The sequence below is a fragment of the Acomys minous genome (genome assembly GCF_964271855.1).
Source record: "Acomys minous genome assembly, chromosome: 15".
Taxonomy (NCBI): domain Eukaryota; kingdom Metazoa; phylum Chordata; class Mammalia; order Rodentia; family Muridae; genus Acomys; species Acomys minous.
In genome coordinates, this window is record NC_140497.1 from 82,306,541 (window position 1) to 82,322,441 (window position 15,901).

At 39.7% G+C, this 15,901-nt stretch overlaps 1 protein-coding gene across 1 annotated transcript; it reads left to right on the top strand.

Moving 5' to 3' along the window:
* Positions 1 to 852: 852 nt before the first annotated feature.
* Positions 853 to 1,800, top strand: LOC311584783 (olfactory receptor 10H1-like; the record flags this gene model as incomplete). Its single annotated transcript, XM_084759419.1, has 1 exon — positions 853 to 1,800. One exon carries the CDS (start codon positions 853 to 855, stop codon positions 1,798 to 1,800), a length of 948 nt encoding a protein of 315 aa, XP_084615545.1.
* Positions 1,801 to 15,901: the final 14,101 nt, after the last annotated feature.

Sequence of the window (15,901 nt, forward strand, 5' to 3'; positions counted from 1 at the left end):
TTTTGTTTGACCATGAAAATGTTATTACAGTCTGTCTTCAGTATCCATGAGTTTTATTTGTGCCCAAAATGTAGTTATGTAGTTAGGCCTGGAATTTATGTATTTGCTTTGAAATTAAACTACCTTTTTTTCTTTTCAATATTTGTGTGTGTGTGTGTGTGTGTGTGTGTGTTTGTGTGTGTGTTTATGTTTCTGTGCTTGCACATCATTCTTCAGATAACATCCACTTTATTTTATGAGACAGGGTCTGGGCTTGACTGAAGCTTACTGACATGGTTATACTACATGACTAGTGATACCCAGGAATCGTCCTTTCTCTATCTTTGCAGTGCTTATCCCAGACATTGTAAGTGTAACCCATCACACAGCTCTTTAAAAATGGGCTATGGAAATAAACTCAGATCCATATGCTATAGCACCAGCCCCTTGTCATTCATTGAATAATTCAGTATAACAACTACTTATGTGAGATACACGTTGTATTATATATTCTAAGTTATATAGATACGATTCAAAGTCTGGAGAGAATCTGCAAAGACTATGAAATTATAACCTCATTTTACATAATGCTGATGAGTAGGCAAAAGTTTTGGTGCATGGTAGGGAGTCTGGGAAATCCTTCCCTGTGAATGCCAATGGCCAACTGTATTTTTACCTATTTTCCAAGAAGGTATACTAATCATGTTTTGGACATATAAAGAAGCTTCTTAGATATTTTTAAGAAGAGTGTACACACACACACACACACACACACACACACACACACGCGCGCGCGCACACACACACACACACACACACACACCAGTGATATTAATTGCTTCATCATCTTCACCCCTTTCAGGTGTGGCTGCCATGTTGGAACTAAATTACACCTTTGTGTCAGAGTTCATCCTTATCGGCTTCTCTACCTTCCCTCATCTTCAGCTGATGTTCTTCCTGCTGGTCCTGCTCATGTACCTCTTCACACTGCTGGGAAACCTGCTCATCATGGCCACCATCTGGAGCGAACACAGTCTCCACACACCCATGTACCTCTTCCTGTGTGCTCTCTCCATCTCTGAGATTTTCTACACCTTCGCCATCATCCCACGCATGCTGGCTGACCTGCTCTCCACCCTTCACTCCATCGCCTTCCTGGCCTGTGCCAGCCAGATGTTCTTCTCCTTCACGTTCGGCTTCACCCACTCTTTTCTACTCACAGTCATGGGCTATGACCGCTACGTGGCCATCTGTCACCCACTGCGCTACAATGTGCTCATGAGCCCCCGTGGCTGTGCCTGCTTGGTTGCCTGGTCCTGGGTTGGTGGTTCATTCATGGGGACAGTGGTGACTACAGCCATTTTCAGTCTCACATTCTGTGGACCCAATGAGATCCACCATTTCTTTTGCCATGTTCCACCTCTATTGAAGTTGGCATGTGGAGAGAATGTGCTTGTGGTAGCCAGAGGTGTGGGGATGGTGTGCATCACAGCCCTCCTGGGATGCTTCCTCCTCATCCTCCTCTCATATGCCTTCATCGTGGCTGCCATCTTGAAGATACCATCCGCTGAAGGTCGGCACAAGGCTTTCTCCACCTGTGCGTCCCACCTCACAGTGGTGATTGTGCACTATGGCTTTGCTTCTGTCATCTACCTCAAGCCCAAGGGCCCCAAGTCTCTGGAAGGGGATACTCTGATGGGTATCACCTACACAGTCCTCACCCCCTTCCTTAGCCCCATCATCTTCAGTCTCAGGAACAAGGAGCTGAAAGTATCTATGAAAAAAGCTTTCCTCAACAAGTTATCTCTTCAGAACTCCTGAAGACACTGGCTTTCTTGTGGGAATGTGGTAGGGGAAAAATCTCCTGTCTTCCCTCTGTCCTTGCATATTCTCTCTCTCTCTCTCTCTCTCTCTCTCTCTCTCTCTCTCTCTCTCTCTCTCTCTCTCTCTCTCCCTCCCTCCCCTCCTCACTCCCCTTCTCCTCTTCTTCCATCTTCCTTCTTAATAACCCTGAGTTATATGTGTCTCCCTTCCAAACTTAACATGCAACATAATTTACCATTTAAACCTTTATGCAATCAGTATCTGCCACTTTACAACCTTTAAAAACCTTATCTAGGAGGCCGGAGAGATGGCTCAGTGGTTAAGGGCACTGACTACTTTCCCGGAGGTCCCAGGTTCAAATCCCAGCATCCACATGGCAGCTCACAACTGTCTGTAACTCCAAGATCTGACCCATTCACACAGACATGCATACAGGCAAAACACCAAGGCACATAAAATAAAAAAATTCCTCATCTAACCCCTCTTCTGAGTTCTAGCTGGGTTCAGTGTTGTGCAAACGTGATCTCAGTACTTGGCTATAGAAGGATATTAAGAACAAAACCAGCCTGAATTATGCTGTGAGTTAAAGGCATGCCTGGTCTACATGGGGGATGGGCAGAAGTTGTTAGTGTTTCCGTATGTGCTGGTGTGCATGTATGTATAAAGACAGAGGACAACCTCAGGTGTTATGAGAAACACTATCTACTTTTCTTTTTCTTTTTTTGGTTTTTTGAGACAGGATTTCTCTGTGTAATCCTGGCTGTCCTGGAACTCACTCTGTGAACCAGGCTATCCTCGAGTTCAGAGATCTGTCTGCCTCTGCCAGCAGAGTCCTAGCACTAGAAGAGTGTGCCACCATTACTTGGCATAACTGTCTACTTTTCATTTTTAATACATGGTTTGTCATGGGACCTGGGACTCTCCATGTAGGGTAGGCTGGCTGGCCAGCAAGCTCCAGGGATTCTCCTGCCTCTGCCTCACCAAGGTTAGAATTACAAGTCATGATGAATACGGCGGATCAAACTCAGTCTTCAGATTTGTGAGGCTGAACCACTTCTCCAACCTGGAAGAAACCCTTAAACATCAACCACTAGTCTCTTTTCCTCAGTCTATCCTAAGCACTAATATACTGCATGTGGATTTGTTTCTTCAGGTGTGTTAAATAGATAAAACCACACAATATGGAAAACATGATGGATCTTTCTACACAGCATCATGTCCTCAAGAAACATCCACATTGGAGTCTGGAATGTATTGCTTTTCATGGGTGCATGCTGTTACTCCATTGACTGGGCAGTCTACATCCACCCAACAATTGATGGACACTTGCATTAGCATCACCTTTCGGGATAATATGAATTGTGCTGCTATAAATGTTTATGTACAGGTTTTTGTGTGGATGTATACCTTCATAATTTTTACTATATATATTAGGATGAAATTTATGGGTGATAAAGTAAACTTATCCTTAATTATTTTAGGAACTGCCATAATGTTTTCTAAAATAACTACCTCATTTCATATTTCTGCTACCTGAGTATGAGGCTTCATATTTTTCTACACCCCTGACATTATTTCCTGACTGTCTGATTATACTTATTCTGGCATATCCTAATGGATTTTATTTTATTAAAAAGTTTTAATTTTCTGTTACTTATTATGTGTATGTATATAGATGCACTGTGGAGTTAAGGTCAGAGGAAAACTTGGTAGAGTCAGTTGTCTCTTCCACTTTCTTGTGTTCAAACTTAAGAGTCTCCTTTACTTGCATGGCTAGCACCTTTACCCATTGAGACCTTGTGCTGGCACCTTTATTTTAATTAAAAATTGCAATGCTGGTACTCAAATCAAGAGGACAGTGTATGCTAGGCAGGTATTCTACTACTGAGCAAAATCCCTTATTGGGGGCTTTGATTTCTATTTCCCTGAAAAGTAATGAGATGTCTTAAGTTTAAAAAAGTATATATATAATGTTTTTTTTCACTTCACCCTTCACAGAGGAGGTGGGGCAACTGGTCCAGTTTTGAAGATGAGGAAACTAAGGTATAAAAACTCAGTTAGCTAAAGTCCTGCCCTGTAAGCTGCAAAACCAAACTGGAACTTACTCTTAGAGCAAGCATGTTTTACATGGGCTCTGGTTCCGAGAAGCTAGTCTTTTCTAGAATGGGATAGAAAGTTCATGGGGAACAAGGGACAACATCTGGAGAGCATCAACCAAACAAGTCAAAAGTGAGGGCACATACTCGTATTGTGGGTTGGAAAGAGACATTCAGTGTGCAAGACTTGGGAGAAGGTACATTGTAAATTCAGACAAACTGGCTATCATATTTTAAGGGGAAGGTTGTGGATGCATTAATATAGAAAAGGACATCACAAACAAATATAGGAAAATTTTCCATTATTTAAAATGTCTAGAACAGCAGTGCTTAAAGCCATTTTTTAAGATCTTAGCGTATGCCCATATATATATCTTGGGTATAGGCTCCAAATGTAGACTCAAAGTTTATTTATATTTCATAAGCATCATGTGAACAAGTTTAACACAACTTCCTGCAATAGTTTAGTGTAACTGCATTTGGTCTGTGTGATCCACCACACACAAATGAGAAATTTTCTACTTATGGAATTACGGGGCATTTCAGATTTTGAACTTTCAAATTGGAGATGCTTAAGCTGTACCAAATTATTTATCCTAAATTGGCCATGCTCTCTTCTGAAGGAAGATTTGTGGCCAGTGACATGGATTAGAAGTAAAATGTCCTTTGGCTACTGAGCCTATTTTGTCCTCACATGGAAGCAGAAGAGAACCTACTGCCACAAACTGTTCTCCGACCTCCACATGTGTATCATGGCATGTGTGCACATACGCACCTCTCCTCACCCTCTGACCATTAAAATAGTAAGCACATGCTTTTAAAACTAAGGGCAAGTTCTTTGGTTATATTAGAAATTGTAGGGTTGTAAGTCACTATACTGGGAGGGGGCTTTTTTTTGCTTCCTATAAAGCATGAAGGTGTTCAGGTGCTAAGCTCTCCCACTCAGCAATGCCTGGAATTGTCACAGATGAGGAAAGTCCTCAAGTACAGTTAATATTCTTCTGTAGCAACAAAAAGGGCTTATTAGTTTTACCTTAGAATTTTTTTTGGGGGGGGGAGTTGGTTTGGTTAGTTGTTTGTTTGTTTCTTTGTTTTTGAGATAACGTTTCTCCATACATGCCTGGATGTCCTGCAACTCATTCTACAGATGAAGCTAGCCTCAAATTCAGAGACATTCCTTCCCCTGCCTCTCCAGATCTGAGATTAAACGTGCGCACCACCACGCATGGCTGGTATCCTAGAAACTTCACCATAGTTTCCCTTCGTAAGAGAAAAATACAACTAATTGTTTTAACTAGCTAAATATCAAATAATATGAAGGGAAAACAAACCTTGGGCCATCAAGATGGATCAACTAATAAAGGCACTCGATGCCAAGCCTGATGAGCTGAGTTCTAGCCCTGGAGCACATGGGGAGGAAGGAGAAAATCAGCATCTGCAAATTGTCTTCTGACCTGTATACACATAGCTATGCAGACACACACACACTCACACACACAAACACACTCACTCACACTCACCCACACTCACTCACCCCCCTACACTCACATACACACTCACTCTCACACTCACTCACACACACACTCACTCACACACACACACACTCACTCACACACACTCACTCACACACACTCACTCACACACACACTCACTCACAAACACACACTCACTCACACACACACACTTAGGCACATACACACACTTATTTTTTAATTAAAACAAACCATATTCTTTGCTTTAGTTAGCATTAGTTGTATAGGTAACAGTGAGGGAGACGAGAGGAAAGCATGCTATTCCCTCTTCGTTTAAAATGTTGATATACCTGTTTAAAATTTTTCAAAAATATTTTTATTTTTAACATTTAATATTCATAATTTAAAAAGTTCTTTTTGAACTGGATACAGTGGCACATGCTTGTAATCTCAGCATTTGGGAAGTGGAGGCAGGGAGTTAATAAGTTCAAGTATATCATCAACTACATGTCAAGTCTGAAGACAGATGGACATATAAGACTGTCATCAGAAAAAATTAATTTTGATTTTACATGCATCAGATTATCATACTGTACCCTATATATAATACATAATTTAAAAATAAATAAATATTGAGTAAAAAGTATTAAATGACATATTATTTATGTTGGTTACTGAAACTTTTGGTGTCTCTTTAAGTTGAGTGCTCACGGTGGATTGTTTCTCCTGCTAACCTTTTCCCCAAAGACCTCAAAGACTTACATTTCTTTTTTTCTCCACAGACTAAAACTAAAAACCACCTTAAATTTTCTAGTGACAAAATATGAGTAAATGCAAAGAGGACTGTAAATGCAGAAGTCCTAGGACGATGACAAACCACATACTGTATGAGAGGACACAGCCTCCAACTCAGACCACTAACACTGGTCATTCCCACCAGAACCCAAAAGCCCTGTTCTCATTTCTCTGTTAATCAGGTTCTAGTTTTTTGAAGTCCCACACGCCCTGCGTTCTTTATTGTTTGCTCTTCCTTCTTAATGGTTCCCTCAGTGGATTCTTTGGTCTCCCCGAGGCAGAGCCCATAGAAGCAATTAAAGGGCAGGTGCACACAGAGAGGTCTGTTGACGTGGAAGTCCCCAGGCTTTCAGACACCCCTTTCCCAAACTAATTGGAGCCAAGTGTTCTGACACTAATCACTAGAGAACAAGGCCAGCGTGGGACAGGAGATGTGCTACCTTCGATCCACTATTCTTCTTCCCACATGCACCCAATGCCCTTGCTTGCAGATGAAACTCTAAGCTCTTACTCAAGAATAGATCTTCTCTTCTCTTCCCACAATCTTACCAGGATGTTTCTACCCAGTGGCCAAGTGGAACTTCCTAAAGGGAAACTGAAAACGCTTACTTGTTAAACCCTCTTATTCTAGGTATACGGTGAGAACTGTGATGTGCACCCAGAGCCACTTTGTATCCCCATTTAAGCCCTGGCTTTTTCAGCTTTCCAGCTAGAGTGTCCTCCTGTGGAAAACCAAGTGAGCTCACACCTCAGGGCCCTTGCATTTGTTCCAGCATCTGTCTGGAGTTCCATTTCCTCTATGTCTATATGTATTAAGGTTTGACCTCTTTAGGAATGTTTTCATTGAATTCCTCCCAATGGCTCACCTCCTCTACTAAAATAAACTTTTAGTAGCTCATTTATTTACCTCAACATTTTGTCACATTTTATTATACATATTAATCAGTACATTAACTTGTGGCTATCTATGAGACCTGGCTCTAGGATACCACTGCCCAATAGAAAATTCTGACAATATTAAAGTTCTTCATATAGAATACTATAATATGCAATAGAAACCCAAAAAATCCATGTACTTTATGTAATATGTAGATGATTTGAAAAGGGTAATTAAATATAAAGTACATATATGTATACACACATGTGTACATATATGGTTATTATCCTACACTGTTTGGGCAATAACCAGAAAACAGTACATATGTCATATACAGGGCCAGTGAGATGATTCAGTGGGTGAAAGTGGTAGCCACTCAACCTGACGACCTGAATTTAATCCCTCAATCCATCATGATGGTAGGAGAGAACTGATTCCTGCAAGATGTCCCTCCACATGTTCACAGAGATACAGCACATATATCACACATGCATAAATAAATACATGCATGCATATGTTCAACTTGGATTTGGTTAAATCTGAGAATGTATATAAATGTTACATTCATAGTGTTTGGCTATTTGTATTTTGGTAGCCTTGAAGAAAAAACGTCTTTCCCATCTTGATGTGTCTAAAATTCTGAATGTAAGTCAATATTTATCATATCTCGTCATTATCAACTTAAAACATCTATCTAGACCTAAAAACATCTTAACCCTTAAACAACTAAGCTTAGTTGTAAAACTAAACTATCTGATCTTCAACCCCATCAGAGACTTAAGAAGGAATAAAATTTATAGAGTTCCTGATTGTTTCATGATTCTTCTTGCTGTAGGTAGTTTATTGTATATACATGTCATAATATAAATGTATGTGTAAACAAAAAAAATTTAAAAATTTAAAAATAAATAAAACATACAGGGAAAAAGTCTAAGGATGTGGAACCCATATAAGTAGAATTCTGGCCTCACAGTTGTTTATACATACATACATACACATACATGTATACATATATGACCTATATGTTACATATATGTCATACAAACATTTATATGGTGTATGTAGCACATATATAACTTATATTTAGTATATCTGAATATGTAATGCATGTATAATATGTGTGTATATCACACACACACACACACACACACACACACACACACACACACCCTGTCAAATGTAACCACTGAGCCTGATGTTCTTGTCTAAATGGATCACAATTTTATTTATTTCTAAGAGTTTATGTTCATGTTTAATTGTATGTGCATGTCTGTGTGTGCATGCATGTATGCATGTGCAGGTTTGTACATATAAATTAGTGCCTACAGAGGCTGGAAGAGGGTTCCTGGGAGCTAGAGTTAGAGTTGGTTGTGAGCTGCCTGGTGTAGATGCTGAAAATTGAACTTGCGTCCTCTGCAAGAACGTGTGCTCTTATCCACTGACCTCTCTCTCCACCCCTGACTCGGTGTCTTAAACTTAGCAGTGGGAAATTGTCTGATACACCGCAGGATCTCAGTTTATTTTGTTGAATAAATATAGCAGGGCTTGCCATCTGCTATATTTGCCACATGTCCTTTTTCATGTTTGTGTACATGCCAAGTGGAGAGAGGGGCCTCTTCTGTGTATTGTAGGACACCAAACAACATTCCTGTCTTTGTTCTGTGAGTTGCTGTGTCACAAACTTCTTGCCTTCCATCATAGCAATCACAATAACTACTGACATTTCCAAATGCCCCAAAGGAGTGGAAAAAACACAGTGATAAGAAACTGGGGTACAGGAGTGAGTGCATCTCAAACCAGAGCATTTAGGGGGGCATGTTAGAGACAGGGTTTTCTGTGCAGCCTTGGCTGCTCTAGACTCTCTTTGTTGACCAGCCTGGCCTCGAACTCACAGATATCCACTTGCCTCTGCCTCCCTGAGTGCTGGGATTACAAGTGTGCACCACCATGTCTCGTTCTCCATGGCATTTAAAATTTATTTATTTATACACTTTACATCCTGATCATAGCCCCCAGCCTCCTTTCCTCCTGGTCACACCCTCCTTCTCTTCTCTCATTCCCTATCTTCTGTTCCTCAGAGAAGGGGGGCCCTGCCACCATCAATCTACCCCAGCTTATCAAGTCACATCAGTACTGAGCTCATCCTCATCCCCTGTGGCCTGTCAAGGCAGGGCCGCCAGAGGGGAAGTGTTCAATAGCAGGCAACAGACTCCATGTCAGAGAAAGCCCACACTCTGCTTACTAATGGACCCACATGAAGCCTGAGCTACCCATTGGCTGCATCTGTGTAGGGAGCCTAGGTTCAGTCCAGCCATGGTCCTTGGTTGTTGTTCAGACTCTGCAAGCCCCTCTGGGCCCTGATCAGTGAGATGGCTCTGTTGGTCTTCTTGTGGTATCCTATCACCTCCTGGTCCTTCTATTCTTCCCCCTACTTTTCCACAAGACTTCCTGAGCTTGACTCAATGTTTGGCTTTGGGTCTCAGCATCTGTTTTGATGGTTGCTTCAAGAGACTGGATAGAGCCTCTCAGAGGACAACTATGGTAGAAGAGCCTATCAGAATATTGTTAATAGTGTCAGTGGTTGACTCTTTGGCATGGGGTGGGTCTCAGGTTAGGCCAGGCATTGGTTGGGCATTCCCTTAATCTTGGCTCCATCTTTATCCTTGCATATATTGTAAGCAGGGTAAAATTTGGGTCAAAGTCCTTGTGGATGTTTGGTGTTCCCCTTCCTCCACTAGGAGTTCTGTCTAGTGAGAGGGTGTCCTCTTCAGTGTCCATGACCTCTGCTACAAGGAGTCTCAGCTACAGTCATCCCTATATACTCCCAGAAACCCACCCTGTCTCCAGCTTGTCACAGAGATGCCCCAGTCCACAGTTTCTCTTCTCTCTGAATCTATGTACCACATATTTATCATGTTGTTATATCTCCTTGATTCCTGGTTCTTATCATGGTTGGAGCCTTAATACATCTTTGTGTGTCTACTGAACTCCAGAGGAATATCTCAAATACAACGGTCCATCTCTTGTACTCCTTAACTGAACACAGGTATTGAAACATGAAGTTAGCAGATGATTGTTAAAGCTGGTCATTCTTCGCCTTTTACTTTTAAAAACAATCTATATTTATTTATTGTGTAATATATATGTTTCATAGAGTGCATGACAACTTGTGGGCATTGGTTCTCTCCTATCATGTGGATCACAGGGATCAAAGTCAAGTCATCAGACATGATGGCAAGTGTCTTTACCCTTCAAACTGTCTTGTGGACGCCTTCGTGAATGCTTTCTGTGTATCATGAGATGTGCTACTTAATCCTAGGAGCCACCATAAAACTCATACACATTATTATTACACCAAAATTAGTCCTGGGAAACCAAGACTGATAAAGGACAATTAACCCAAGATGATTTTATAATTATCATTTAACCAGTGCACAGGCGTCCCTACAGGTCATCACTTTCTTTGAAATTAAGGTGCCACATTTGTAACTTTCCATAAAATGCTGCCGTATGATGAGTAATGGGCACCATTCTTGGAGGCTGGGCACCATGGAGAGTAGGCAGTTCCTGGCAAAAGGGACTGTGGAGGAAGAGACTATGACTCTCAGCTGGAGGTGTGTTAATACTTATCCCAATGCCTCTTCTTAGTAGACTGCAAGCTTTTATCTAGGGTCCTGTAGACTCCCCCACACTAAGCGCCATTAAAGTTTCTGGTCTTCAAGTGGACGGTTTCTTGTCTCACATTGGTCTAAAGCAAAATTGAAGTAAAACTTACAGTATGATACAAATATGCTATATTCGAGTGTGTGTACTAAGCACTATGCTGTGACATTCACAGACCTTGCTATAACAGTCTTAGAAGGCAGGCACTTCTTTCTTATAGAGCAGGCTCATACACAGGATAAAAATAGCTCATTTCTTCACATTCACTACACAGTTATAATAATCCTGGAGAATGTTTACAATTGAATAGACAAAGAAACCTATCCTATTCTCATGGATAGGTTTACTTGTTGGCTCCAATTCCTTAACAATTCTACTTTACTGGGGATTCATTAAAGGCATGCACCTCCCTTACAACCCGACTACCCTAATTAGGAGGGAAAGGAAATTAGGGGGAACAAGAATGAAGCCTTCTGGGTATCAGTTATGTGGGGCAAATCCCGTGGTGCATTTCTCAGGAGTCTAGTGATCATCTATCCTACAGAAGAAGCCACACCATCCATGGACTGAACTTGGAGGTATCCACTGAGATCATAGCAGCTGTCAATCTTGAAATTCCAAGCGTCTTGGGCAGGAACCTCTCTGATCTCCCTCTCCAGTTCCCTTATCTTCCTCTTTCCTCTCTCCCCCATGTCTTCCTCTAAATCAATGGTCATTTTTGCTTTTGTTGTTGTTGTTGTTTGTTTTTGGTTTTTTTTTTTGAGACAGGGTTTCCTGAGTGTACCTTTGGCTGTCCTACACTCATTTTGTAGACCAAGTTGGCCTAGAACTCATAGCGGTCTGCCTGCCTCTGCCTCCCGAAGATGGTCATTTTTGGGATACAATACCCTGGCCAGAATTGCCAACCCCTGTCTTTTGTCTTGGGCTAATACTTCCTTCCTCTGAATCTATACTAATATGTTTATCAGTTTGTGGAAACAAAGTCTCAGTGGGGTCAAGCATCCCAAGACTATTTTCATCTTGGACCCAGAGTTCGGTAAGATTACATTCTCTTCACACATCCCCCTTTTTTATAAAAAAAAATAAACGAAAAAATAAAAATAAGCCAAAAAAACAAGAACCATATACATAAATATCCATATATACAGAATTATCAGGTACAATTTACATGTACATAACCCAGTCATTTTGTATTTGACAATCTTGGAGAAAGTATTCTATCCTCTCATAGTGAGTCCTTTCCTAGTGTCCAAAGTTTTCTAAAATCTCTTTATTAGAAACTACATTTATCAACCTATAAACATGTTTCTAATTCTTAAACTAAAGCTTATAGTAACACCGTGCCTACCTAGTCTTCAACCCTATCAGAGATTTAAGAAAGAAGTATTATCTAATATGAAGGAAGTACAGGCAAGCAACTTCCAAAAGCAAGACAAGACAGAGAGAGTTAACTGCCTGGACAGTCACAGGTTGGGGCATCCCTCTGGCCCAGTATATCTGACAGACATAATTGTGAATCAGGAGTTTTGAAGAATTGGACCAATCAGTCTCCACAAAGCTGCGCAGCCAGTTACCCTGTGCTCGGCTATGATCAGTAGGGGTGTCAGTCTGCCGTCACCAGTAGGGACAAGGACAGTACCTCGGTCCTGTGGTCGTTCTGCCACATTTATTTCTTCTATGCCCATCATCTCCCTCGAAGTAGATTGGAGGTGTTGTCAGGAGCAGGTGTGTCTCTCTGTCAGAAAAGCCCTTTATTATTAAATGCCATATTCTATGGATCTCTGAAGTGTTTGAAGACCATCTTTCTAAATACTATTATGCATATTCATATCTATTTGTTTAGTTATATATTTATTTATCATTTGCTTAACTCATCTACCTATCCTAATGCATCTAGATAAACAAACATTCCTCATTTTTGGCTATTTACTATTTGTTTAACATATATATGAGAGACTAGATAAATCTTAGTCCGTAATTAGCTAATCTAGTACCTAGTAAGATTTATAGGTGACTAACTACCAACTTTTATCTCCGACTATCCTGAACAGGTTATGACAGCTTTCATAAAACTAGAACTGTATTGAGTTGCACATGTACAATACATTAAGTAGATGTTGAACAAAATAATCTTAAATTTCTACCAACATACAATATACAGTTTAAATTTTTATCAACATACAATATACAATTCATAAAGCAAAAGTTGAATGAAATAGTCTTAAATTTCCATCAATCTACAATACCAATGTAAAATATTTGAGGCTAGTAGATTCAATAATCTACCTTTTATCCTATAATTCTATATCCTCCCCTTTTAACCTTCCCCCCTTTCCCCTCCTTTCCCCTAACATTAGATAGGATAGAAAGATAAGAGAGAAACAAGGATAGAAGGGAGAAAGAAAGAAATCTCTAAATGTAACCTTTACTAACTTATAACCAACCCCCATAGGCAATAACAAACACTGATCACCTACCAAAAACACCCACCCCACCTATTAGGAATGGGTATGTGGTGTTCCCAAAATTACTTTTTTGCTGTATTCAGGTAAAAACATCTTTTGGGTACCCTTAGAAAAACAACATACTGGCCAGGCACTGGAAAAGCTAGCTATATCTGTTTCTGTCCAGTCTTTTTGGGCTCGATCCTTTGGGCTAGCCCTGTTAATGTTGATATACGTGCAATTTCTTCAGGAAACAGTAGCTGAAGCAGTCTTCAAGGCTGAATCATCTGGGCTACCTGCTTTGTCTTCATTATTATCTGTTTCTTTTCTCTTAAAATAAGCAAACTTTTAAAAAGTATTAGGATAGGTACGTTTTTACATATATTTGGAATATGCAAGGTGTACAAATCATCTAAAGATAATTTTTGAGCAGGTGTAAGGCATTGACTTTATACATCTGTTTGAGTTGTAATATCTATGCTGTATGAAAGAATGGCATGTCATAAGGATCAGGTTGTCATTATGATTCCCTTGCTGTATGAACACATTTATGTTTCAGGTAGTAGGAGGTCTTCCCTGGTAGGTTCTAATCTTTATAATTTTTATTGGCAACCATATTTTTAAACTTCCTGTAGATATATAAGCATAACCATGTCTGCATCTCAAAACTATTGCAGGTTTCCAGTCCATTGTCAATAGATCTTTATTGTCCTAGTTCCTCAGTTTTTCTATAACCCAATGTCTCTATAACCCATTGTTGTCCCTTTTTCAATGACATTGAGAACATTTAAGGCCAACAAAGCATTATTTAATCTGTCTCTGGGGGTCTTTATCCTTCCTTTTTGTTTAATAAGCATCTCTTTTAGGGTATGTTTGGCTCTCTCTACAACTGCTTGTCCTGTAGGGTTCTGTTGTATACCAATAATGTGTCTTATATTATAATATGTAAAGAATGTCTTCATCTTATGGGACACATATAGGGGAGCATTGTCAATCTTAATTTGTGTAGGTATTCCCATAATTGCCATTAGTTCCAATAAATGAGTAACTATACAATCAGCCTTTCCAGAGCTTAAGGCAGTTGCCCATTGAAACCCTGAATATGTGTCAATGGTATGTTGTATGTATTTTAGTTTTCCATATTCTACAAAATGAAACACATCCATCTGCCAGATTCCATTCCTTTTGGTACCTCTAGGGTTAATTCCCGCAGACAATGGGATTTGATTATACAAAGAACACATAGGATACCTTTTAATTTTATTACTCTGGCTTGTTGCCAAGTGATAGGGAACCTTTTCTTCAAACTTTTATTGTTAACATGATGTTTTTCATGAAATTTTGAGGCTTCAAACACATTTACTATTAATAATTGATCGATTTCCTCACTTCCTTGTGCCAATAGACCCGGTAAACCTGTATGGGATCAAATATGAGTAATATACAAGGGATAGTTTCTACTTCTGATGACCTGTTGCAGTTCCATAAATAATGTAGTTAATTCTGAGTTATCACGGGTAAATTCAGGAGGCTCTATATGCAAAACAGTAATTATATTAAGAAATGGAGGAAAATCTAACAATATCATAAGGATTGCATACAATTCTGATTTTTGAACTGAGGCAAATGGGCTTTGATCACCTTAGTTGTTTTATCAGACTTATAACTAGCCATACTCAATTTATTTGCATTAGTATAAAAGGTGGGTGCCCCTGGAGTCGGTGTCCACTTTTCAATACTTGGAAGGATCCAATTAGTTCTTTTTATTATCTGCATGTGTTTGTTTTTCAGGTATTTGTTATTAATTTCTCCCAAGCAGTTACTACAAGCCCTTTGCCAGTCTTGGTTGATTACCCATAATGACATAATCTCAGTATTAGTAAGAGTCATGGGAAGTTCTGCTGGGTCAGCTCCTGACAGCTGATGTGATCTTATCCTACCCTTTGTAACCAATTCAGAAAATTTTCTATGAATGTCTTCAATTATTTACTTTGTTTATTCACTAAGAAAATCCATTCCATGATTCTATCTTCTTTTTTCATAAGGATCCCAGTAGGAGAATGTGTTGAAGGTAAAATAACCAAAATGCAACCAATTCTATGCATTTTGTAGCTTTTGCTCTACCAGAATGAACTCCTTTTCTGATTCAGCTGTTTAAATCTGAATCTCCCTTTAACATTTGAAACAAACTACTTAACTCATAAGTAGTTAATCCGATTGTAGTCTTTAGCCAGTTAATATCTCCCATTAATTTTTGAAAGTCATTAAGAGTTTGCAACTGATCTCTACAGATCTGTACCTCTTGTGGTCAAATTTTTTGTTCAGTTATTTTATGGCCTGAATAGATAACTGAATCTCCTCTTCGTGTTTTTTCTACAACAGTCTGTAATCCTCAGCATGGCACAATTCTTTGTGTTTCCTTAAACATTTTTCTAAAGTATCAGCATCAGAATCAGCCAACAAAATATCATCCATGTAATGGCAAATTATAGATTGAGGAAACTGCCTACCAATTATCTCTAATGGTTGCTGTACAAAATATTGGCACAAAGTTGGACTATTCAACATTCCCTGTGGAAGTACCTTCCAATGGTTGTCTCTTCACGGGACCATTACTGTTGAACTTAGGTATGGAGAAAGCAAACCTTTCCCTATCCTTTTCATGCAGAGGTGTAATGAAGAAACAATCTTTGAAGTCAATCACGATTACAGGTCATGACCTAGGTAACAAGGAAGGTGAAGAAATTCCAG